At 39.0% G+C, this 27,540-nt stretch overlaps 1 protein-coding gene across 6 annotated transcripts in view; it reads right to left on the reverse strand.

Moving 5' to 3' along the window:
- The window catches only part of Lipo3 (lipase, member O3), a 35,510-nt gene extending 14,122 nt beyond the window's left edge, over positions 1 to 21,388 (reverse strand). The window contains exons 1-7 of one of the 6 annotated variants that reach the window (NM_001013770.4): positions 20,610 to 21,030; positions 18,920 to 19,062; positions 15,589 to 15,694; positions 13,766 to 13,883; positions 12,772 to 12,970; positions 11,184 to 11,293; positions 10,081 to 10,217 (exon numbers count right to left, since the gene is read on the reverse strand). In NM_001013770.4, coding sequence (NP_001013792.2) covers positions 10,081 to 10,217; positions 11,184 to 11,293; positions 12,772 to 12,970; positions 13,766 to 13,883; positions 15,589 to 15,687 — 663 coding nt within the window. In that variant the 5' untranslated portion in view covers positions 15,688 to 15,694; positions 18,920 to 19,062; positions 20,610 to 21,030. Of the gene's footprint in view, positions 1 to 10,080; positions 10,218 to 11,183; positions 11,294 to 12,771; positions 12,971 to 13,765; positions 13,884 to 15,588; positions 15,695 to 18,919; positions 19,063 to 19,826; positions 19,852 to 20,609 lie in introns of those variants that run through there. The other 5 variants (XM_006527163.3, XM_030250981.1, XM_006527164.4 and 2 more) reach the window with 5 other exon arrangements.
- Between the last annotated feature and the right edge of the window lie 6,152 nt (positions 21,389 to 27,540).

Genomic DNA, 27,540 nt, shown 5'->3' on the forward strand with positions numbered 1-27,540 from the left:
ACACAATATGTACTCACTGATAAGTGGATATTAGCTCAAAACCTAGGATACCCAAGATATAAGATACAATTTGCTAAACACATGAAACTCAAGAAGAATGAAGACTGAAGTGTGAACACTATGCCCCTCCTTAGAATTGGGAACAAAACACCCATGGAAGGAGTTACAGAGACAAAGTTTGGAGCTGAGACGAAAGGATGGACCATGAAGAGACTGCCATATCCAGGGATCCACCCCATAATCAACATCCAAATGCTGACACCATTGCATACACTAGCAAGATTTTATTGAAAGGACCCAGATGTAGCTGTCTCTTGTGAGACTATGCCGGGGCCTAGCAAACACAGAAGTGGATGCTCACAGTCAGCTATTGGATGGATCACAGGGCTCCCAATGGAGGAGCTAGAGAAAGTACCCAAGGAGCTAAAGGGATCTGCAACCCTATAGGTGGAACAACATTATGAACTAACCAGTACCCCGGAGCTCTTGACTCTAGCTGCATATGTATCAAAAGATGGCCTAGTCGGCCATCACTGGAAAGAGAGGCCCATTGGACACGCAAACTGTATATGCCCCAGTACAGGAGAACACCAGGGCAAAAAAAAAAATGGGAATGAGTGGGTAGGGAAGTGGGGGGGATGGTATGGGGGACTTTTGGGATAGCATTGGAAATGTAATTGAGGAAAATATGTAATAAAAAAAAATAAAAAAAGAATCTTACTAACAGAAACCAAGACCACTCACCATCATCAGAACCCAGCACTCCCACCTCAGCCAGTCCTGGATGCCCCAAGACACCCAAAAATCAAGACTTGGATTTAAAAATCTTATCTCATTATGATGGTAGAGGACATCAAGAAGGGCTTTAATAACTCATTGAAAGAAATACAGGAAAACACTGATAAAGAAGTAGAAGTCCTTAAAGAAAAACAGGAAAAAACAACCAAACAGGTGATGGAATTGGAACAAAACCATCCAAGACCTAAAAAAGGAAGTAGAAACAATAAAAAAAAAAAAAACCCAAAGTGAGACAACACTGGAGACAGAACCCTAGGAAAGAAATCTGGAACCATAGATATGAGCATCAGCAACAGAATACGAGATGGAAGTAAGAATCTCAGCTGCAGAAGATTCCATAGAGAACATGGGTACAACAATCAAAGAAAATGCAAAAGCTCCTAACTCAAAACATCCAGGAAATCCAGGACACAATGAGAAGACCAAACCTACGGATAATAGGAGTAGATGAGAATGAAGATTTTCAACTTAAAGGGCAAGCAAATATCTTCAAGAAAATTATAGAAGAAAACTTCCCAAACTAAAGAAAGAGATGACCATGAACATATAAGATGCCTACGTAACTCCAAATAGACTGGACCAGAAAAGAAATTCCTCCCGACACATAATAGTCAGAACAACAAATGTACTAAATAAAGATAGAATATTAAAAGCAGTAAGGGAAAAATGTCAAGTGACATATAAAGGCAGGCCTATTAGAATTACACCAGACTTCTTACCAGAGACAATGAAATCCAGAAGATCCTGGATAGATGTTATGCAGACCCTAAGAGAACACAAATGCCAGCCCAGGCTACTATACCCAGCAAAACTCTCAATTACCATAGATGGAGAAACTAAAGTATTCCATGACAAAACCAAATTCACACAATATCTTTCCAGGAATCCAGCCCTTCAAAGAAGAATAAGGGGAAAACACCAACACAGAGATGGAAACTACACCCTAGAAAAAGAAAGTAATCCTCCAACAAACCTAAAAGAAGACAGCCACAAGAACAGAATCCCAATTTTAACAATAAAAATAACAGGAAGCAATAATTACTTTTCTTTAATTTTGCTTAACATCAATGGACTCAATTCCCCAATAAAAAGACATAGACTAATATACTGGCTAACACAAACAGGACCCAACATTTTGTTGCTTATAGGAAACCCACCTCAGGGAAAAAAACAGACACTACCTCAGAGTGAAAGGCTGGAAAACAATTTACCAAGCAAATGTTCTGAAGAAACAAGCTGGAATAGCCATTCTAATATCAAATAAAATAGACTTCCAACCCAAAGTTATCAAAAAAGACAAGGAGGGCACTTCATATTCATCAAATGTAAAATCTACCAAGATGAACTCTCAATTCTGAATATCTATGCTCCAAGTACAAGGGCAGCAACATTCATTAAAAAAACTTTAGTAAAGCTCAAAGCACACATTGCACCTCACAAAATAATAGGGGAGACTTCAACACCCCACTCTCACCAATGGACAGATCCTGGAAACAGAAACTAAACAGAGATACATGGACACTAACAGAAGTTATGAAACAAATGGATTCAATAGATATCTACAGAACACTTTATCCTCAAACAAAAGGATATACCCTCTTGTCAGCACCACATGGTACCTCTTCCAAAATTGATCATATAATTGGTCACAAAACAGGCCTCCACATATACAAAAATATTGAAATCATCAAATGCATCCTATCAGATAACCACAGACTAAGGTTGATCTTCAATAACAACATAAATAATAGAAAGCCAACATTCTCGTGGGAGCTGAACAACACTGTACTCAATGATACCTTGGTTCAGGATGAAATAAAGAAAGTTTTTAAAGACTTTTTAGAGTTTGCTGAAAATGAAGCCACAACATACCCAAACTTATGGGACACAATGAAGGCAGTCCTATGTGGAAAACTCATAGCCCTGAGTGCCTCCAAAAACAAAGGAGACAGAGCGTACATTAGCAGCCTGACAGCACACCTAGAAGCTCTAGAACTAAAGGAAGCAAATTCACCCAAGAGGAATAGAGGGCAGGAAATATTCAATGTCAGGACTGAAATCAACCAAGTGGAAACAAAAAGAACTATTCAAAGAATCAACCAAACCAGGAGCTGGTTCTTTGTGAAAATCAATAAGATAGATAAACCCTAAGCCAGACAAACTAGACGGCACAGGGACAGGATCCAAATTAACAAAATCAAAAATGAAAAAGAAGACATAACAACAGAATCTGAGGAAATCCAAAATATCATCAGATCCTACTACTGATGATATATACTCAACAAAGGCTATACTCAACAAAACTGGAAAACCTGGATGAAATGGACAACTTCCTAGACAGATATCAGGTACCAAAGTTAAATCAGGATCTAAATCTAAACAGTCCCATTTCCCCTAAAGAAATAGAAGCAGTCATCAATAGTCTCCCAAACAAAACAAAAAAAAAAGCCCAGGACCAGATGGGTTTAGAGCAGAGTTCTATCAGAAATTCAAAGAAGACCTAATTCCAACTCTTCTCAAACTATTCTACAAAATATAAACAGAAGGTACTCTACCGAATGCATTTTAGAAAGCCACAATTACTCTGATACCTAAACCACACAAAGGTCCAACAAAAAAGAGAAGTTCAGACCAATTTCCCTTATGGATATTGGTGCAAAAATACTCAATAAAATCCTCGCAAACCAAATCCAAGAACACATCAAAATGAACATCCATTATGAACAAGTAGGCTTCATCCCAGGGATGCAGGGATGGTTTAATATACAGAAATCCATCAACATAATCCACTATATAAACAAACTCAAAGACAAAAACCTAATAATCATCTCATTAGATGCTGAGAAAGAATTTGACACAATCCAACACCCCTTCATGATAAAAGTCTTGGAAAGATCAGGAATTCAAGGCCCATACCTAAATATAATAAAAGCAATATACAGGAAACCAGTAGCCAACATCAAAGTAAATGGAGAGAAACTCGAAGCAATTGCACTAAAGTCAGGGCCTAGAAAAGGCTGCCCACTTTCTCCCTACCTATTCAATATAGTACTTGAAGTTCTGGCCAGAGCAATTCGACAACAAAAGGACATCAAAGGGATACAGATTGGAAAGGAAGAAGTCAAAATATAACTATTTGCAGATGATATGATAGTATATATAAGTGACCCAAAAATTCCACCAGAAAACTCCTAAACCTGATAAACATCTTCGGTACAGTAGGTGGATATAAAATTAACTCAAAGAAATCAATGTCCTTTCTCTACACACACACACACACACACACACACACACACACACACACACACACACAAAACAACAACAACAAAACAACAACAACAACAAAACAGACTGAGAAAGAAATTAGGGAAACAACACCATTCACAATAGTCACAAATAATATAAAATACCTTAGTGTGACTCTAACTAAGGAAGTGAATGATCTGAATGATAAGAACTTCAAGTCTCTGAAGAAGGAAATTGAAGAAGATCTCAGAAGATGGAAAGATCTCTCATGCTCATGGATTGGCAGGATCAATATAGTAAAACCGGCTATCCTGCCGAAAGCAATCTACAGAGTCAATGCAATCCCCATCAAAATTCCAACTCAATTCTTCAACAAATTAGTAAGGGCAATCTGCAAATTCATCTGGAATAACAAAAAAACCGAGGATAGCAAAAACTCTTCTCAAGGATAAAAGAACCTCCGGTGGAATCACCAGGCCGGACCTAAAACTGTACTACAGAGCAATTGTGATCAAAACTGCATCGTACTGGTATAGTGACAGACAAGTAGACCAATGGAACAGAATTGAAGACCCAGAAATGAACCCACACACCTATGATCACTTGATAAAACAAGATATGAAAGTAGAAGGGAAATGAATAGGAAACTTATGTGGTTCAGAGGCAGGAGACAGGATAAGAGAGGATAATGAGATGAATATAATGGGTACATTGTGAAGATGTACGATGTGGTCAAATGAATAGGGAAAAAGAGAACTCTACTATATAAAATATAAACTACATATGAAAAGTAATGAATATACAAAAGAACAAAAAACAACTGGCTCAAATTAGTCATTCATTGTGTGGAACAAATAGGAACACACACACACACACACACACACACACACACACACACACATGCACACACCCACCCACACACACACCTTTTGAGGTGTAACAAAAAACAGAAAACAATTTTAAACAAAATCCTATGTGGAGTTACAGTCTGGTTTGAGAAGTGGACAACCGAGAAAATGAACAAGTTATTTTTTCTATATTGTTTTCTGTGTATGCTTGATGTAAATTAGGACCTTAGATTAACTTCTGAAATAGAACAAATGTAGGTGATTCAGAATACTTGCCATCCAGGAATACTATGCAGATTTTCACAGTAAAGAATGCCCAACTAGCCTCAGAATCCTAAAAGCCAGGAGAGTTACATCTGAAGAAAACAAAGTGGTTGCTTCTAATGTTAATTATATCCCCAAGCACAGATTTAAATGTTTACTATAAAAAAGAAAATATGACAAGCACGTGGCAATTTCATCTCTCCCTGTTTTTCTTGTTTTGTTTGATGTTTATTTTAGAGATTTTTTCTGTGTATCCTAGGCCTGCCTGGCAGTAACTATGTAGCTCAGCCTGGCCATATATTCACAACTGTTCTTTTTGTTTTGCATCTATATGTATGGATTAATCATCCTAAAATTTAGTGAAAAATTTCAAGGGAATATGAAATACTTTAAAATAGATGGAAATATAAACACGATGGGAATGAAGTTTTTCATTCGAAAGAGACGTTGATGGCATAAGTGGAAGTTTAAAATTGACAAGATGCTTTACCTGTAGCCACACAGTAAATGCCAATAAAATTACACTTGGAACTCTAAGTCAAGCAGACATTGAGAAGCGTTTAAGAACCCTAAGAGATGGCAAGGATGTCATCATCATACTTTGGTGATGACAAATGATACCAGAGACAGAGTTGGAATCCTGATGCTGTCATAAGATGAAACCCATACTGAGAAGACGAAAATCTGCCCTCACCTTGAGGGGTGATATTTGCAATGACTTTATTTATCTTTAATGAAAACATACTGAAATGGTCCTACAATATTATGGTAATAGCTTTATAACAGAAATAATGATATTAAGAACAAGCATTGGACAACTCGTGGAAACAGAAACTAAACAGTGATTTTACAATACTAACAAAAGTTATGAACCAAATGGATCAAAACGAATTTATAGAACACTTAATCCTAAAACAAAATAATATCCCTTCTCCTCAGTACCTCCTGGCATCTCCTCCAAAATTGGCCATGTAATTGGCACAAAACAGGCCTCAACAGATACAAGCAGACTGAAGCAATCCCATGCATCCTATCAGACCACCACGGTCTGAGGGTGGTCTTTAATAACAAGACAAACAGCAGAAATCCCACATACACATGGAAGCTGAAAACTGTGCTACTCAATGATAACTTGGTCAAAGGAGAAATAAAGAAAGAAATTAAATACCTTTTAGAATTGAAAGAAAATGAAGCATAACATACCCAAATTTATGGGACACAAAGAAATCAGTGCTAAGAGTAAAACACATACATCTAAGTGTCTCCAAAAAGAAACCGGAGAGAGCATTAACTAACAGCTTAACAGCACACCTAAAAGCTCTAGAATAAAAAGAAATAAATACACCCAAGAGGAGTAGGCCACAGGAAATAATCAAACTCATGGCTGAAATCAACCATGTAGAAACAAAAAGATCTATACAAAAATCAACAGAACCAGGAGTTAGTTCTTTGAGAAAAACCAACAATACAGATAAACCCTTAGACAGATTACCCAGAGGGCACTGAGACAGTATCTAAATAAATAAAATCAGAAATGAAAAGGAGACTTAACAATAGAAACCCATAACCCCTAAAAACAATAACAAAAACAAAAAAGTCATTAACAACAACAACAAAAAAAAAACAGAACCAGATGGTATTAATGTAGAATTCTCTCAGACCTTCAAAGAAGACCTATACTAATACTTTTCAAACTATTTCATAAAATAGAAACAGAAGAACCACTACCCAATTCATACATGAAGCCACAGTTAGGCTGATACCAAAACCACACAAAGACCCAATAAAGAAAGAGAACTTCAGACCAATTTTCCTTATGAATATTGATATAAATATATTCAATAAACTTCTCCCAAAGCTAATCAAAGAGCACATCAAAACTATCATCCATCATGATCAAGTAGGCTTCATTCCAGGAATGCATGGATGGGTCAATATACAGAAATCCATCACCATAATACATTATATATACAAACTCAAAAAAATTACCACATGATAATCTCATGAGATGCTGAGAAAGCATTTGCCAAAATTCAACACCCCTTCATGGTAAAAGTCTTGGAAAGATCAGGAATTCAAACCCCATTCCTAAACATAGTAAAAACAATATACAGCAAACCAGTAGCCAATATCAAAATAAATGTAAAGAAACTTGAATCAATCTCACTAAATTCAGGGAAAACATAAGGCTGCCCACTCTCTCCCTACCTATTCAATATAGTACTTGAAGTCCTAGCCAGAGCAATTAGACTATAAAAGGAGGTCAAAGGGATACAAATTGGAAAGTAATAAGTCAAAATATCAGTGTTTGCAGATGATATAATAGTATACTTAAGTGACCCCAAAAATTCCACCAGAGAAACCTACAGCTGATAAACAACTTCAGTAAATTGGCTGGATATAAAATTAACTGAAACAAATCAGTAGCCTCCTCTAATTAAAGTATAAAAAGGCTGAGTAAAAATTATGGAAATGACATCGTTCATAGTAGTTACAAATAATATAAAATCCCTTGGTGTGCCTCTAACCAAGCAAGTGAAAGATCTGTATGACAAGAACTTCAATTCTCTGAACATAAAACTCCAAGGAGTTCTCAGAAGATGAAAAGATCTTCCATGCTCATGGATTGAATTAATACTGTAAAAATGGCCATCTTACCCAAGCAATCTAAGGAGTCAATGTATTCCCCATCAAAATTCCAAATCAATTCTTCATAGAGTTATAAAAATCAATTTGGAAATTCATTTGGATTAACAAAAAACACAGGATAGCGAAAATATTCTCAATTATAATAGAACTCCTGGCAGAATCACCATCCATGAACTCAAGCTGTCTTACAGAGCAATAGGGATAAAAACTGTATACTACTGGTACAGAGACAGGCAGGTAGATCAATGGAAAAGAATTGAAGAGCCAGGAATTTACCCACACACCTATGGTCATTTGATCTTTGACAAAGGAGCTAAAACCATCCAGTGGAAAAAAAGACAGCATTTTCAACAAATGCTGCTGGTTCAACTGGCAGTCACCATGTAGAAGGATGCACATTTGTCCATTCTTATTTTCTTATACAAATCTCAAGTCCAAGTGGATCAAGGACTCCCACATAAAATCAGATACACAGAAACTAATAGAAAAGAACATGGGGAAGAGCCTCAAACACATGGGGTCAGGGAATTTTTCTTGAACAGAACACCAATGGCTTATGCTGTAAGATCAATGATAGACAAATGGGACCTCATAACATTTCAAAGTTTCTATAAGGCAAATGACACTGTCAATAGGCAACTGACACTTTGGGAAAAGATCTTTACCAATCCTACATCCAACAGAGGGCTAATATCCAATATATACAAAGAACTCAAGAAGTTAGACTCCAGAGAATCAAATAACACTATTAAAATAGGGTCCAGAGCTAGACAAAGAATTCTCTATTGAATGGCTAGGAAGCACCTAAAGAAATATTCAACATCCTTATTCATCAGAGAAATTCAAATCAAAACAACTCTGAGATTCCACCTCACTCTAGTGAGTATGGCTAAGATAAAAAAACCGAGGTTAGAGAAGATGCTAGTGTGGATGTGGAAAGAGAAATGCTTTTCTATTGTTGGTGGGATTGCAAGCTTGTAGCACCACTCTAGATATCAGTCTGGCAGTTCCTATGAAAATCAGACCTGAGGACTAGATTCTCCTGAGCAGATACCCAAAAGATGCTACAACATATATCAAGGACTCTTTCTCCAGTATGTTCATTGCAGCCTTATTTATAGTAGCCAGAAGCTGGAATGAACCCAGATGTCCTTCAACAGAGGAATGAATACAAAAAATTTGGTACACTTGAACAAAGGAGTACTACTCAGCTTTTAAAAACAATGACTTTATGAAATTCTGAGGCAAATGGGTGGAACTAGAAAATATCATCCTGAGTGAGGTAAACCCAGTCTCAAAAGAACACACATGGTATATGCACTTACTGGTAAGTGGATATTAGCTCAAAATCTCAGGATACCCAAGATACAATTCACAGATCCATGAAGCTCAAGAAGAAGAAAGATCAAAGTGTGGATGCTTCAGTCCTCAGAAGGGGGAATAAAATACGGGAGGTAATATGAAGACAAAGTATGGATCAGAGACCAAAGTGTGGATCAGAGACTGCCCCACCTGGGGATCCATCCCATATACAGTCACCAATTCTAGATACTATTGTGGATACCAATAATTGTTTGATAACTGGAGCCTGATATAGCTGTCTCCTGAGAAGCTGTGACAGAGCCTGACAAATATAGAGGTGGATGATCACAACCTACCACTGTACTGAGCACACGGGGTCCACTATGGAGGAGTTAGAGAAAGGACTGAGGAGTTGAAGGGGGTATGCAGCCTGATAGGAATTACAATGATACCAACAAACCAGACATTTCAGAGCTCCCAGGGACTAAACCACCAACCAAAGATTACACATGGAGGGACCCATGGCTCCAGCTGCATATGTAGCAGAAGATACCTTTATTGCACATCAATGGGAGGGCTAGCCATTGGTCCTATGAAGACTTGATGCCCCAGTGTAGTGGAATACCAGGGCAGGGAAGAAAGAGTGGGTGGATTGATGAGCAGGGGGTCTTCAGAGCGGAAAATAGGAAAGGAGAAAGATATAGCTATAGTAATAACATTAAATTCTGATAAATGAAAATTTAAATAATAAGAACTAGATAAAAGACAAAAAATATAGATAAAGGATAACATCCATGTTTGATAAAGTGCACAGGACAAAGTGCAGGCTGCCCAACTTTGAAGTGTGACTCACTGTAGCCATCAAGGGAGGTGATGCGGGTGAGTGAACAGTAGACTGTACTGGGAGATCTCTTCTTTAGAAAGCTAACTTTGACAAATATAGGTATACCACCACTTTGAGTTCATCACAAACCTTGATAGTCGTTGGAGTGAGGTAAGACGCAAGGTGCGAAATACCTTTGGAATGTTGAACACTATAAATTGGAGCCAATAAAATGTTGAGTTTAATCTTTTCTGCCAGTGTTTGATTTGTTGCAAATGCCCCAATAGCTGAAAGACATTACATACAAATATAGTTACTGTTCCCTCCTTCTTAATCTGTTTCACAGAGATTATGTCTCTTCTTTGTCAGACATGTGAACTTGTTTCTGAATATTCCCTTAGTTTAGTCATCGGAGTGTTAAGATGATGAACTCTTTAAGTTCAATTCAGTTTGCTTCTCCCCCTCCCACTTCCTGTGAATGACACTGTTTATGATTTACCACTAGAAAAAAAAATCATTCTGTAAATGGAAAAATATTCTGCCCTTTAAGATATATCTCTAATAAATTCTGAAATTCTATTAATTTCAGGTTTTCTGCTCTGGGAAATTCCACCTTGTTTATCTTGTGTTGTATTCTTGCCAATGTGAAGCTAATTTACATTTATTAAAGTCTTACAGATGATCTTTGAGTTTTTTTTGACTGCTGGCTCAAACATTTGAGACCCACCGTAATTAAGGATCTTAAATAATAAAATATTCTCTGATTATTGGAAGCGAAACCTATGCAAAGCATCACACATTGATTCTAAATGATTTCTAGATTTTTAAATCATTAAAAATGACTAATGTGTCCTCCCTGTAGCATAGCCAGCTCACTCGTGCAGGTGAACACCTATATACCAATCTACTTATCTATCTACAATCATTCTGTCTGTCACATTATAAATTGGACAAATGGATACATTAGTTAGAAATATCTTTTTTGGCCATCTGTCCTGAATCACATTTGTTCTTTGAAAATATATTCTTTGTACAAACCGAAACAATATCAATCAAATCTGTTTGAGACCTGACCAAGACAGTGGAGAAACATTCATGAAGCATTTTCTAAGAATAATGGCCACTCCATTTTTCAACACATTCAATGTCATTTAGAAAGAACACACACACACACACACACACACACACACACACACACACACACACACACACTCTTCAGAATACAAATTTGGGCATTGTCCTTTTCTGCATACCAAGAAGGGTTCCTTGAGAATGGCCAATGTAGTAAATCTGCTTTTGTCCTGTTTTATCCAGAATGAAATTAATGGTAGCTGGAAGGTCATATTTTATCATTTGATCAAAACTGCATGAAAACAGAATGGAGAAAATGTGGTTTAGTTACAAACCAATAAGTAATTCATTTCTGTTTTAAATGATGTCTCTATGTGATCTATGTGAAGGTAGACATGGTTCACAAAGTGGTGGCAATTATCAATTACCACCTTTGCTACAATACCAACTTATGATCATTATTTCTCTGTGATCACAAATTCCCCATGATAGTTGTCCACAATTATACACATTGCACAGAATTAAGCTATCATCCCTATGTCTTTAGTGAATGAATTGCTAGACTTAATTCTGCTAACTTTTTGTTGAGAGCCAAATTTCTAAAAATTCTATGTTCTCCACATGAGCATTATATTATTTAAAATATGGATATAGAAAATCTTCCCCAAACTCCTACTGTGTGAGAGAGAGAGAGACAGACACAGAGACAGAGACTGACAGAGAGTGCTAAAGGAACAAAGATGAGTACATAAAAGAACTTTATTAAAATAATCGATGAGATAATATTCTACTATTCTGTGTCACAAACTAATCTCATGTACTATTAACCATCTCTCTTCTCCATTGCCTGTCAGTTTTCCTTCTAAGAAAATATCAACAGTATCAGCTGAGGAGGCAGCTCATTGGAAATAATTGGGGAGTGATTTTGATCCCGAGGACGCACAAAAAATAAAAACAAACCCAAAAACAATTATGCTGGTGCTCACCTGAAAATCCAGCAAGTAATGTGTGAAAACAAGCAGTTTGGCTGACCACTCAGCCTATCCTACCTAGAGATTCCCAAGCCAGACAGACACAGTGTGTGTAAGGAATGTCACTTGAATTTATGCTCTGCTCCTCACTAAAGACATGTACATGAATATACATATATTTCATACACACGTAAGTATGCACACACACACATATACACACACAAATGAGAATACATGCTTAAAGTGAAGGATACGGGAGGATGTCTGTATGCAAATGTCTACAATTACAAAATCATTGCTTTAAATATATCAAATTTACTTTAATGAAGTAATTTTATACAGACATGGGTGAGGTCTGTAAGAAGACTCAGAGACCAAAGGCAAGTGTTTCCAGGCCTGTTGCCCTAAGTTTCATTTCCAGGACCCACATGGATTAAGGAGATAGCCAATCCCCTTAAGTTGTTTCCTGACCTCCAAACATATAGTAAAGCATTTATGTGCAGAGATACACAAAAAGACAGTCAGACAGACACACACACAGTAATTAAAGTAAATATGTATAAGTTTTTAAAGTAAGTACATTGATTAAAAGAGTTATTAGTATTTCAATAGTACAATATACGCTATAATGATAATTATACTATAATTATTATATGTTTTAGCAGGAACACAAAGTCCCAAACCAGGTTACCCAAGTCAGTCTTCTAAAGTCACTCTAAGCGAAATGCCTTTAATCCTATTTGACAAAATTATTTAACCATTAAACTAAAAGTAGAAATCACATGGAATTGTTCCCTACCTAAAATCCCAGAATTCTTTAGAATCTGGGTTGAGGGCCACGTGTTTCTTTGCCCAGGTACTTCCTCTGCTGCTTCCCATCCACACATCATACCCAGCATCTGCTAGGATGAAGGCCAGGCTGTTGACAGGCGGATTGGAAACCCATGCACCAGGTGTTGCAAGCAAGCCATGCTGACAAAATACTACCATCTTTGGGGCTGCAAAATCAATCATGCAAAATCAATCATGCAAATGGTTTACCATATTAGCATCGACTGACAATGTAAGCAACAACTTCAAATATGCATGATGGAGCCAAAAGATTCTGAAACTAGCACACAGGGATGTTGTAAGATTTCATTTCACTTACATCAGTGAATGTCAAACAATATGGAACTGTGCAAAAGTAGAGTTATTTCTACAGGATCTTGGTCTTCCTCCTACCTCACCCTCATCAAGCATAAATTCCCTTAGTACATCTGCATGTCTTTTAGATTTTATAGTTTGTAGTTATTTAAAAGGGATGGTCCATACCTTATAAAATCCAAGAGGCAAATATACAGGAATACTAATGACTAAATATCCAAAGATTAATATGCAGTTTCTTTTAAAAAAATCACTGGACTCTCAGAACATGCAGGGCTTCTACGTGGATATGAGGAATGAACCAGGTGTCATGTATTAGCATCTGGATCATAAACTGTGAATGATCACTACATGAAACTAAGGTGTCTCCCAGATGAAGTGTGCTTGAAAATTATTTAGGGGCTCTGCACCCACAGTAGAAGAACATCCTTGTCCTCATAGTGACCAGTGATAGCGAGGTTTGTCTACAGAAGCACATCCTTATCCTTACAGTGACAATGAATGCTAGGTTCCTTCAAGCCCCTGTGGTAGTCATGGGTGCCAGGGATCTCTGCTCTTTTGACATCACTCAGTTTGGAAGTGCCTTTGTAGTAAGTCATTGCCTCAGGGTGCTGAGAGCTTCAGTATGTATCTCACTCAGATCTTACCTGAACTATTAGCATTGTTCTTCCCATGAGGAATTCGGTTAATTGGAAGAATGTAACCATCATCAGTCACAACCTCATATTCTTCGCTTGGATAATCCCAGTGTTTAATAATCTCGCTCTACAAGAGAAAACATACAATAATGTTTTTCATGAATCCTTTTTTATACTTACTCATTTCTCATGATCCTGAAAATAGAATTATTTCTTCCTGGTATTAAGTCATCATTCTGGTCACTGTTCAGATTGTAAGAGATGCAGCCATTTAGAAAGGTTCAAATAAACTCACAGAGATAAAGAAAATGCATTTAATTTTATTAGTGATAAGAATAGCTTAGAAGATTTTAAATATATCTACCTGAACACCCAGCTCTACCACTCTTGGGCATATACCCAAAAGATGCCCCAACATGCTACAAGGGCACATTATCCTCTTTTCATAGCCTTGTTTTTGATAGCCAAAAGTTGGAATCAACCCAATTGTCTCACAAATGGAAGGATCAATAAAGAACATGTTCACTTACACCATGGAACTTAATCCTCAGCTATTAAGAATGAGGACATCATGAGGTTTTCAGGCAAATGGATGGAACTAGAAATTATCCTGAGTGAGGCAACTCAGACTCAAAAAAGTATGCAATGGTATGAACTCACTAATAAGTGGATTTTATCCAAAAATACAGAATACTCAGGACACAACCCACAGGACTCAAGAAGTTTAAAAACCTGAACTACTAAGTAAGGATGACTCAATCCTACTTAGGAGGGAGAAGAAAGCAGTTACAGGGACAGAGGGAGGAAGGGTCCTGCATGGGAGAGCAGACAGGGAGCAGAAGAAGGGAACAGTACTGAAGCCCGGAGAGTCAGCAGCAAAAAGGAAACAGGCAACCTTGGGACGTAGGAGGTGGGAAGACCCTCTAAAATGTACTAGAGACCTGGAAGGTAAGAGACTTCAGTACTCAAAGGGAGAGATCTTGGATGAAGTGATTTACAGTGGGGAAGGGGAACTTGTGTAGTCCACCTCCAGTGGAGGGACAGGACATCAAGTGGAGGGATGGGCTTACAATCTCATAGTCAAAAGCTCTGACCCAGAATTGTCCCTGTCTGAGGGAACTGTAGGGATAAAAATGGCGAAGAACATGAGAGAAAGGAGGTCCAGGGACTCTTGAGAAACAAACAAACAAAAACAAATGAAAAATAATCGGAGGTTCAGTGAGAGGCCCACATTGGAATCCAGCTGAATGGGAGGTCCAGGGGTCTAACATTGTTACTGATGCTGTGGTGTGCTTGCCCACAGGATCCTAGGATGGCTTCCCTGTGAGAGGCCCAACAAGAAGCTGAAAGAGCCAGATGCAAATAGCAGTGTCCAACCAATGGACTTGACAGAAGCCGGGGACCGGTGTTGTTGAGTTGGGGAAAAGCTGGAAGAAACAGAAGAGGAGGGCGGGCCCCATGGGAACACCAGAAGCCTAAAGTGATCTGAACCCTGGAGATTGCTTCAACACTGAGACACCACCAGCAAACACCAGCTGATATGAAGTCTCCTACAAATATACAGCAGAGGTTTGCCTGGTCTGGCCTCAGTGAGAGAAGATGTAGCTAACTCTCCAGAGACTTGAGCTTCCAGGGAGTAGGGATATCTTCTGGGGTGGGGTGGATGCATAAGGTGGGGAGTGGAGAAATACTCTTAGAGATGGGGCAGAGGGAGGAGGTATCAGATGGGGAGCTGTCAGGGGTATCTGTAATTCTGGGTTGAGGATCAAGTCTGGACTGTAGAAAATAATTAAAGAATTAAAAATAAATAAATTAAAAACAGAATAGCTTACAACATTCATGTGAGCTTCAGGATTCTTCTTTGGTCCAAATAAACAAAATATTTTACCAAGTACATGAATAAGGCACATTGTTCTCAGCAGCCAGAGCATTTTAAACCTGCAGGGAAATAGTTATTTTCATGAAGGAGCAAAAGACATGGTAGTATGTATCTCAGTTTATTGCATTTACATTGTGTCCTTATGTAACATTCCTTCAGTGAAAATTTTCATATTATATAATAAGAACCTTAGATGAACTCAAAAACTTTAAAATGAATACTCACAGCAGAAATCTATGGGACAAAGAACAGCTTAGATATAATTAACGATCTGCCTAGATATAATGAAAATTGATAATATGTTTTATGAAAGCTATCTTTCTGTCCCTCAGGTTTTTTAAAAACAAGATAATTCTAACTAATTTGCTGATAGATCCTCACTGATAATATTTTGACATTTACCCTAAAGGACTTAGATTAGTATATAATTCATTGGCTAATGATTTAAAGAACTTACTTATTCAAAGGCCTTTACATTATTTGCATCAGAGTGAGGATAGGAGGAAAGGTTAAAAAATGATAGCAGAGATGAATGAAAAACCAGGAGAATGGATTTCCACATGTTAAAGATATGTGTTCCAAGGCATCCTGTGTAGCCACCACACCTTTTCTTGCCTATTTTTATAACTCTGTGTAGCACATGTATTCCACCACTATTCTTTGAAGTTTTAAAATATGTGCTTTAAACAAAACACAACCAGGAGCCACAAACATCTCTTTTCTATCCACTATAAGTATTATTTTAAAGTGCTATTTGAGCACACAGTTTTAATAATCACAACTTTGTCACTTTAGATGAACCCCACAGATAGTGTCCCTGTTCCTGTTCCAAGCACAGGATATGGCTTCTTGTCTTTCTTTCATTTTACTTTATTTTATTTTATTGTTCAATTCCCTAATATCAAGATACCAAGTAAGCTGAGAGAAAGGCAGTGGGGAGGGGGGGGGTTATTCAAATAATCTTAGTAATGAAGTCAGTGTTGTAAATGTCAACCATCATGTTGCCCACTGTCTAAATACTGTCTAAATAACATCTTAATAACATCTTGCGGCTTTAATACTGATCCTAAAGTAATACAATTCATAATCATACTCACCGTTAACAAATATAATTATTTTTATTTCTTTTAGTCCAGATGAAATTTTAATTTTCCCTTTTCCATCCTGCTCATTATAAATATATAAATATACCACGAGTGTATTTTTTGTATGACCTTTCTTATAACTGAACTGTGCCTACTTCAACCATGAACTTGGATGCTTGTCAAATCAGATGTCAAATGTTGCAAAGCTCTCACAAGTAATGTGGTTTCTTAGTTCTGAGCCTATCACCTACCAATACCCTATTTCTCCACATCTTTATCCTTAGTGTGAAGACTGAAGCTCTCTTTAGATTTTAAGCTGGACAACAAATCACCAGGCTGTATTTTCCTCAAAACAGTCGTTGTAACCATATTTTCTTACTGAATACTTTGAAAGCTGCTATCTATAGAATTACAAAATGAGTCAAAGTATTGATTACAATAGTAAACAATGCCACTTTAAAGACATTTTCCCCTATACGTGACTTAAGAGCAAAATGTGTATATATTTGGCATATGATAGCTTCAGAACATAAAAATGATAAAGCATGAATAGCAAAGATGTTTTAAAACAACCAAGGACACATAAAATTTCAATAGAAAAAAAAAACCAAGTCTCTATCAAGAAACGATATGAAAACATCTGCAAGTCCATATTCACACTACATGAGAATAAACTGGAATAATACCTTGGGAACATAATATTCATTATATAGAAAAATTGATATAAAAATTTGTTCCTTCAGAAATTTCTATACTGATATTCCCAGAAAAAAGTCTGGCATATTGATAGCAGGAAATGCATATGGTACTACTTGAATGTGACTTGTATTCCAGGGTCTATTGCTGGTAGGTTGATAATTCAGAGTTAAAGTATAAACACAGTGGAATCTTTGCAAGTGGAACCTAGTTGGAATTACCATGTCAGGAGGACCAAACCATTAAATGGATCCATGCTGTATCTCTGAAGTAGGTCAGGTATGGGTGGAAGTGATGATTCCAAAGGACATTTTGTTATAAAAAAAAAATAGCAAAAAGGACATCTGGCTTATCTCTATCACTTGTTTTCTAGATGTCTGTGTGGCCCCCTTCTGCACACACTTCTTACTGTGTTATGTTGCCTGGCATTTTGCAGCCTCTAGAACTGAGCACCCACCATTTTTCTAAAATGTACAGAAGACTCAGCCACATGGACCCATTTTACAATGCATCCACTGCATGGTGTTTTCTTTCAGACTCAGAAATTGGGCAAGATCACTGTTCAAATCTATTCTAAATAAATATTCTTTCTTACAGAAAATATGTTAATCCCTATTACAAAAAAGCAAGGCAAGACAAAACAAAACAGAACAGTAGAAAATCAGAGCTGTGAGATATTTTCGTTTTTTAGTGTTTTAAGTTGGAAATTTTGAGGTGCAGGCACAGAAGATTAACTATGTTGACATCCCCATTGCTTTCACTATGTGTATAAACAAAATATATCTCTGATTATGAAGTAATTAAAAGCTTTAAACAATAAAAATGGAAAAATATAAACAACAACAACAACAAAAAGCCAAAACAAAATGCCTCCATAAAAAAAACAGTTATAGAGCATAATCTTAATTATTGATTGATGGAGGGAGAGCCCAGCCCATTGCAGGTGGTATGATATCAATGTGAGGAACATAATCATTCACTACCAATGAGTTTGTCTTTAAGAGAAGCACAATCTATTGGATTCAATCCATCCTACTGTTATGCCAAGGTGAGGGATAGAAAAGTGCTTTTTATACTCAGAAACACAGACATCTTCCCAATCCTCAAAATAGAAATGTACACAAGAAAGTTGAATAAATGATTACACACACACACTATACTATTATGGATATCATTAAAGAAAAGAAAGCACATTAAATTTGTTGATTAAAAACATGCCAAAGATATGAAACAAAAAGATACTGAATAGTTTCTATAATAATCCCCTTTGCTCATATTTTAAGGAAATGAATATAAACAAATGAATAGTAATTAGTGACAGAGCTTTGTTTTCATGCATAGGAAAACCAAAATTTGTAAAAGTGCACACACTCAAAACTGAGGTCAGGGTTATTTGGAGGAAGGAAAGGCTGACTGAGAGTTTAACTATTTTCATAATCTATACGATACCAGCATTTAACCCACAACTTTTATCCTAAGAGACAGAGAAAATCCATTTCCCACCTGATTTTTTCAAGTAGTACTTGATAACTGAAGAAAATCCTTGAGGTGCCACAAAGTTGCAATCTCCTTCCTTCCCTTTCATTCCTTCAATGGGGGATGTCAGAGGCTTCAAAATTCCATGAGCTAACAGTTCCTCATAAAAACTGAAATAATCATTAAATGTAAATGTATAGTTTAATTAGCTCTACAACTGTCTTGCTTTATCTAACCATTTGACTTTAAAAATCAAATCACACTATAAATCCTCATATGATTAACTCAGTGGATATGATTTTAAACAAAACTCGAAGAACAGAAATGCTTCAAGAATCTGTAAATCTGCTGACGTTAGCCAACTCCTACTTCTCTCTATAAACAAGAAAAGTACATAGAAAAGTATTATATGCCTCATTTTAAATGTGTTTAGAAACTGTCCCACCTGGGGATCCATCCCATAAACAAACACCAAACCCAGACACTATTGCAGATGCCAACAAGAGCTTGCTGACAGGAGACTGATACAGCTGTCTCCTGAGAGGCTCTTTCAGTGCCTGACTAATACAGAAGTTGATGCTCACTGTCATCCATTAGACAGAGCACAGGGTTCCCAATGAGGATAGCGGACTTTTGGAGGGGAAACTTGGAACGGGGATAACATTTGAAATATAAATAAAGAAAATACCTAATTAAAAAAATATAAAAAAAATACTGACTTTCATTACTACATGCCATCTTCCACATCAGCAACTAACTACATGTTATTGGGCTCCCTTTTTCTTGTTCCATATACAATCTCATCCAACTTTCATAAGGACAATATAAACATGTCATTGTCATAAGAGGCAAAGTTTAAAATGTTTTACAATGGATGATTTGTGTCATTTTACACCATATATGTATCTACTAAAACTTGTGGTGACTAACTTACTTTTGGTGCTCTTTGACATAATGAGAGCAGGTGATGTACTGAGCTACCAGTTAACTGTGCATTTGGGACCATGAGGACTGTTGGCACTAGTCATTCATAAGCAACTGTCAGCCATAAATGAACTTCTTGAAATTATACAACTCACCCTAGCTTGGTTGCTTTATTTATTATTGTCTTTGTCCAAAAACATTAAACTCATTAAAGTAGCTAAAGACTTTATATCGCTCATTGTCCCGGGTATTTGGTCCTGTTTTTGCTTTTGTTTTTAATTTGAAGAAACTCATGAATAATACAGCATTGCTTTACAATTAGTCATTAGTACATATTGTGTTAATCTGAAAAAATGAACGAAGTAATGAATGACTAAAACTAAATGGATGGAACGCCACAATGAATATAAAAGGTTATTCAGTCAGGATGTACAAGAAGGCCTCTTATTCTAGATGACTAGAAAGTCTTAGTCCAGGTGGATTTGGGGATCTGCATCCTGGAGAAAGCTTCGATGGTACAGAGCAGCTTAGCCCACAGGGCTCCCATGGGCTGATGCTTGCCAGGCACAAGCCTCCCTGGGCAGGGCTCCGGGTCCAGTCCTCTCTGCACCAGAAGCCGCCTCCCCGGAGCAGCAGCCTCCAGTCACGTGACAGCTCTCACAAGGAGAGCGCGCAGAGGCGGTCCTCCCCGGAGAAGCCCCCACTGACTGGGCTTTTCTCTCAGAGCGACTGGGTGGCCCGCCTACTTCACCAAGGAGAGGCCTGTCACCCTCTGGTTGTCCTAACAACTCACCTGTGTCCCCACCCTTGTCTCACAGGCCGAGGTACAGGGGGGCGGTTGTTTCCTTCCTCAGCAGCGCGGCACACAGACTTCCGGTTAGCCCGGCGCCCACAACCAGTACCCGGGACATGGCGGCGGGCCTTCAGCTAGGCCGCTGACAGAGGCGCGGAGCCTCGCCGTCCCACTCTACCACTGTGTCCCCGCCTGGGTCAGGCAGGGCGGTGCCCTGCGCGGGACGTCTGCTCCTGAGAGCGCGGAGAACCCCGCAGGGGTGACTGAGGCCCAGGGGACGTTCTGCCCAGGCCTCCACCGAGCAGCTTACTTACTGGGCGAGCCCCAATCCCATCGTCCCCTGGAGGATAAATCAGGAAGTCACCGCCAGTTGGCCTCTTGAGGATGACTGAAGTGAGTGAGAGGAGTCAGCAGCAAAGCCGCAGCTGGATTTCTTTTGGGGTTTTATAGGCCACTTCAGGTGACAGAGGGTTTTGAAATCAGAGAGACATTTCTGTCGTTGTTATACAGCCTGAGAGACTACAAATTATGTGTCCTTCCTGACATTGGCTCCTCAGTGACCGCAAAATGTGGAAAATAATACCTCCTTTCCAAAGTTGTGAAGAATGCAGGTACTTGGTTCACCAGAAAATTTTGTCTCACTTACCATGTCCACAAATACCAACTTCTGTGTCAAAATGGGATCACTATGAACGAAGGAATATTCTGTGAAATGGAATCTGCCATGACCATTGCCCTGTCATCAACTTTGTCCTAAGAAGTTAAAAAAAAAAAAAAATGAAAAATAGGAACCATTAAAAAACCTGCAAACCTAAAAGTTCAGCCTCTATCTCCCTTCCCAGCTATTGTCTATATAGCAACTCTTTCTTACCAATTAAAGCCAGCTGGAGGCAGTGACTCTCAGTGTCATAAAGTGCTGCTTTTGGGAGAGAATTAAGACAAAGTATTAGAACCAATTGCCAATTGTACTCCCTAGTGATTAAGCATTCAACTATATGATCTTAAAGATGTCATTCTTATTAAAACTACCACGTGTGCTTAAATCTTCTAAACTGCATATTTTTCAAAGCACATACTCTGATAATAAACATGAAATGTTTTCAGTCTCCTTACTACTGGCTATAGAGATATTGATTACAGTGCTATTAAATCTACAATGTTTTAAAAATCACACATTTTCAAGTCAAATTAATAACTCCAACATGAAAGAGATAGAGCCAAGTGATATTATTCCCTGTTCTAGAGTGAGACTTGTTTTGATCTTTGTTTGTTTCTGAGTTTTACTGAATTACTTAATATCAGGACTTCAATTTAGTAAAGAAAAAATAAATCTTTTAGTAGAAAATAGTTTGTGAAATAGAGGTTAAATTTCAATGGAAAGTCATGGCTTAAGGACTAGATACAATAATTATGAATATAATAATGATATATTGAAATGAAAAAGCTTTATGATACCAAGATACCATACTCACTATCAGCAATGTAAATTACTTAGGCCTTCTGGACTATCAACGGCATTGTAATTCTTATTCTCTTCTATTCCCTGTAAAATTTGTATGACTGTATTCAGTGGTTGCATTTGCAATAAACTTTAACATTTGTCCACTAAAAAAGTCAAACATTACAAAGCTCAAAGTTCGACCAAAGAACTCCTCCAGCTGATAAACAACTTGACCAAAGTGGCTGAATATAAAATTAACTTAAATCAGTAGCTTTCCTCTACTCAAAGGATAGACAGTTTGAGAAAGAAATTAGGGAAATGCCACCCTTCACAATAGTCACGAATAATATAAATATCATAGTGTGACTCTAACCAAGAACGTGAAATATCTATATGAAAAGAACTTCAAGTCTTTGAAGAAAGAAACTGAAGAAGACCTCAGAATATGTAAAGATCTTCCATGATCATGGGTCAGCAAGATTAACATAGTAAAAATGACAATATTACCAAAAGCAATCTGCAGGTTCAATGCAATCCCCATCAAAATTCAAACTTAATTCTTCATAGAGATAGAGCAATTCTCAAATTCATTTGTAACAACAACAACAGAAAACAGCATAGATAAAACTATTCTCAACAATAAGAGAACTTCTGGAGGAATCACCATCCCTGACCTCAAGCTCTGCTACAGAGCAATAGTAATAAAAACCACATGGTATTGGTACAGAGGCAGATAGGTAGATCAGTGGAATAGAAGTGAAGACCCAGAAATGAACCCAAACCCTATGGTCACTTGATCTTTGACAAAGAAGCTTTAACCATCCAGTGGGGAAAAAAAGTACAGCGTATTCAACAAGTGGTGCTGACACAACTGGTGGTCTGCATGTAGAAGAATTCAAATTGACCCATTCTTATCTCCTTGTGCAAAGCTAAAGTCCAAGTGGATCAAGGACCTCCACATAAAAAACAGATACACTGAATCTATTAAAAGAGAAATTGGGGAAAAGCTTTGAACACATGGGCACAGGAGAAAATTTCATGACTAGAACACCATGGTCCGGGCTCTAAGATTAGCTATAGAAAAATGGGATCTCACAAGCCCCTTCCGCTCCACTCGAGCCCCAGGCTACCTTGCCAGCGGAGTCTCGCCCAACACCTGCAAGGGCCCACACAGGACTCCCCACGGGATCCTAAGACCCCTGGTGAGTGAAACACAGCGCCTGCCCCAATCCAATGATGCAGAACCTGAGACTGCCTTACATGGGGAAGCAGGCTACCCGGGCCTGATCTGGGGCACAAGCCCCTTCTGCTCCACTCGAGCCCCGGGCTACCTTGCCAGCAGAGTCTTGCCCAACACCTGCAAGGGCCCACAAAGGACTCCCCACGGGATCCTAAGACCTCTGTTGAGTGGAACACAGCGCCTGCTCCAATCCAATGATGCAGAACCTGAGACTGCCTTACATGGGGAAGCAGGCTACCCGGGCCTGACCTGGGGCACAAGCCCCTTCCGCTCCACTCGAGCCCCGGGCTACCTTGCCAGAGGAGTCGCCTGACACCCGCAAGGGCCCACACAGGATTCCACACGGGATCCTAAGACCTCTAGTGAGTGGAACACAACTTCTGAAAGGAGTCTGGTTCGAACACCAGATATCTGGGTACCTTCCCTGCAAGAAGAGAGCTTGCCTGCAGAGAATACTCTGCCCACTGAAACTAAGGAGAGTGCTACCCTCCAGGTCTGCTTATAGAGGCTAACAGAATCACCTCAAGAACAAGCTCTTAACAGTGACAACTAAAACAGCTAGCTTCAGAGATTACCAGATGGCGAAAGGCAAACGTAAGAATCCTATTAACAGAAATCAAGACCACTCACCATCATCAGAACACAGCACTCCCACCCCACCTAGTCCTGGGCACCCCAACACAACCGAAAATCTACACACAGATTTAAAAACATTTCTCATGATGATGATAGAGGACATCAAGAAGGACTTTCATAAGTCACTTAAAGAATTACAGGAGAGCACTGCTAAAGAGTTACAGACCCTTAAAGAAAAGCAGGAAAACACAGCCAAACAGGTAGAAGTCATTAAAGAAAAACAGGAAAACACATCCAAACAGGTAATGGAAATGAACAAAACCATACTAGAACTAAAAACGGAAGTAGACACAATAAAGAAAACCCAAAGCGAGGCAACGCTGGAGATAGAAACCCTAGGAAAAAGATCTGGAACCATAGATGCGAGCATCAGCAACAGAATACAAGAAATGGAAGAAAGAATCTCAGATGCAGAAGATTCCATAGAGAACATCGACACAACAGTCAAAGAAAATACAAAATGTAAAAGGATCCTAACTCAAAACATCCAGGTAATCCAGGACACAATGAGAAGACCAAACCTACGGATAATAGGAATTGATGAGAATGAAGATTTTCAACTTAAAGGGCCAGCTAATATCTTCAAGAAAATAATAGAAGAAAACTTCCCAAACATAAAGAAAGAGATGCCCATGATCATACAAGAAGCCTACAGAACTCCAAATAGACTGGACCAGAAAAGAAATTCCTCCCGACACATAATAATCAGAACAACAAATGCACTAAATAAAGATAGAATATTAAAAGCAGTAAGGGAGAAAGGTCAAGTAACATATAAAGGAAGGCCGATCAGAATTACACCAGACTTTTCACCAGAGACTATGAAAGCCAGAAGAGCCTGGACAGATGTTATACAGACACTAAGAGAACACAAATGCCAGCCCAGGCTACTATACCTGGCCAAACTCTCAATTACCATAGATGGAGAAACCAAAGTATTCCACAACAAAACCAAATTCACACAATATCTTTCCACGAATCCAGCCCTTCAAAGGATAATAACAGAAAAGAAGCAATACAAAGACGGAAATCACGCCCTAGAACAAGCAAGAAAGTAATCACTCAACAAACCAAAAAGAAGACAGCCACAAGAACAGAATGCCAACTCTAACAACAAAAATAATAGGAAGCAACAATTACTTTTCCTTAATATCTCTTAATATCAATGGACTCAATTCCCCAATAAAAAGACATAGACTAACAGACTGGCTACACAAACAGGACCCAACATTCTGCTGCTTACAGGAAACCCATCTCAGGGAAAAAGACAGACACTACCTCAGAGTGAAAGGCTGGAAAACAATTTTCCAAGCAAATGGACTGAAGAAACAAGCTGGAGTAGCCATTTTAATATCGGATAAAATCGACTTCCAACCCAAAGTTATCAAAAAAGACAAGGAGGGACACTTCATACTCATCAAAGGTAAAATCCTCCAAGAGGAACTCTCAATTCTGAATATCTACGCACCAAATGCAAGGGCAGCCACATTCATTAAAGACACTTTAGTAAAGCTCAAAGCACACATTGCACCTCACACAATAATAGTGGGAGACTTCAACACACCACTTTCATCAATGGACAGATCATGGAAACAGAAACTAAACAGGGACACAGTGAAACTAACAGAAGTTAAGAAACAAATGGAGGCCTAAGCCACAGCAGCAGCGGTCGCCATCTTGGTCCGGGACCCGCCGAACTTAGGAAATTAGTCTGAACAGGTGAGAGGGTGCGCCAGAGAACCTGACAGCTTCTGGAACAGGCGGAAGCACATAGGCGCTGAGGCAGCACCCTGTGTGGGTCGGGGACAGCCGGCCACCTTCCGGACCAGAGGACAGGTGCCCGCCCGGCTGGGGAGGCGACCTAAGCCACAGCAGCAGCGGTCGCCATCTTGGTCCGGGACCTGCCGAACTTAGGAAATTAGTCTGAACAGGTGAGAGGGTGCGCCAGAGAACCTGACAGCTTCTGGAACAGGCGGAAGCACAGAGGCGCTGAGGCAGCACCCTTTGTGGGCCGGGGACAGCCGGCCACCTTCCGGACCGGAGGACAGGTGCCCGCCCGGCTGGGGAGGCGGCCTAAGCCACAGCAGCAGCGGTCGCCATCTTGGTCCGGGACCCGCCGAACTTAGGAAATTAGTCTGAACAGGTGAGAGGGTGCGCCAGAGAACCTGACAGCCTCTGGAACAGGCAGAAGCACAGAGGGGCTGAGGCAGCACCCTGTGTGGGCCGGGGACAGCCGGCCACCTTCCAGACCGGAGGACAGGTGCCCGCCCAGCTGGGGAGGCGACCTAAGCCACAGCAGCAGCGGTCGCCATCTTGGTCCCGGGACTCCAAGGAACTTAGGAATTTAGTCTGCTTAGGTGAGAGTCTGTACCACCTGGGAACTGCCAAAGCAACACAGTGTCTGAGAAAGGTCCTGTTTTGGGCCTTCTTCTTCGGCCAGGAGGAGGTCCAAATACAAGATATCTGCGCACCTTCCCTGTAAGAGAGCTTGCCAGCAGAGAGTGCTCTGAGCACTGAAACTCAGAGGAGAGAATCTGTCTCCCAGGTCTGCTGATAGACGGTAACAGAATCACCAGAAGAACAATCTCTAAACAGAGTCAACTATAACTACTAACTCCAGAGATTACCAGATGGCGAAAGGTAAACGGAGGAATCTTACTAACAGGAACCAAGACCACTCACCATCACCAGAACCCAGCACACCCACTTCGCCCAGTCCAGGGAACCCCAACACACCTGAGAACCTAGACCTAGATTTAAAAGCATATCTCATGATGATGGTAGAGGACATCAAGAAGGACTTTAATAAATCACTTAAAGAAATACAGGAGAACACTGCTAAAGAGTTACAAGTCCTTAAAGAAAAACAGGAAAACACAATCAAACAGGTAGAAGTCCTTACAGAAAAAGAGGAAAAAACATACAAACAGGTGATGGAAATGAACAAAACCATACTAGACCTAAAAAGGGAAGTAGACACAATAAAGAAAACTCAAAGCGAGGCAACACTAGAGATAGAAACCCTAGGAAAGAAATCTGGAACCATAGATTTGAGCATCAGCAACAGAATACAAGAGATGGAAGAGAGAATCTCAGGTGCAGAAGATTCCATAGAGAACATCGGCACAACAATCAAAGAAAATGGAAAATGCAAAAAGATCCTAACTCAAAATATCCAGGAAATCCAGGACACAATAAGAAGACCAAACGTACGGATAATAGGAGTGGATGAGAATGAAGATTTTCAACTCAAAGGTCCAGCAAACATCTTCAACAAAATTATTGAAGAAAACTTCCCAAATCTAAAGAATGAGATGCATATGAACATACAAGAAGCCTACAGAACTCCAAATAGACTGGACCAGAAAAGAAATTCCTCCCGACACATAATAATCAGAACATCAAATGCACTAAATAAAGATAGAATACTAAAAGCAGTAAGGGAAAAAGGTCAAGTAACATATAAAGGCAAGCCTATCAGAATTACACCAGATTTTTCACCAGAGACTATGAAAGCCAGAAGAGCCTGGACAGATGTTATACAGACACTAAGAGAACACAAACTGCAGCCCAGGCTACTATACCCAGCCAAACTCTCAATTATCATAGAGGGA

The sequence above is a fragment of the Mus musculus genome, chromosome 19 (genome assembly GCF_000001635.26).
Source record: "Mus musculus strain C57BL/6J chromosome 19, GRCm38.p6 C57BL/6J".
NCBI lineage: Eukaryota > Metazoa > Chordata > Mammalia > Rodentia > Muridae > Mus > Mus musculus.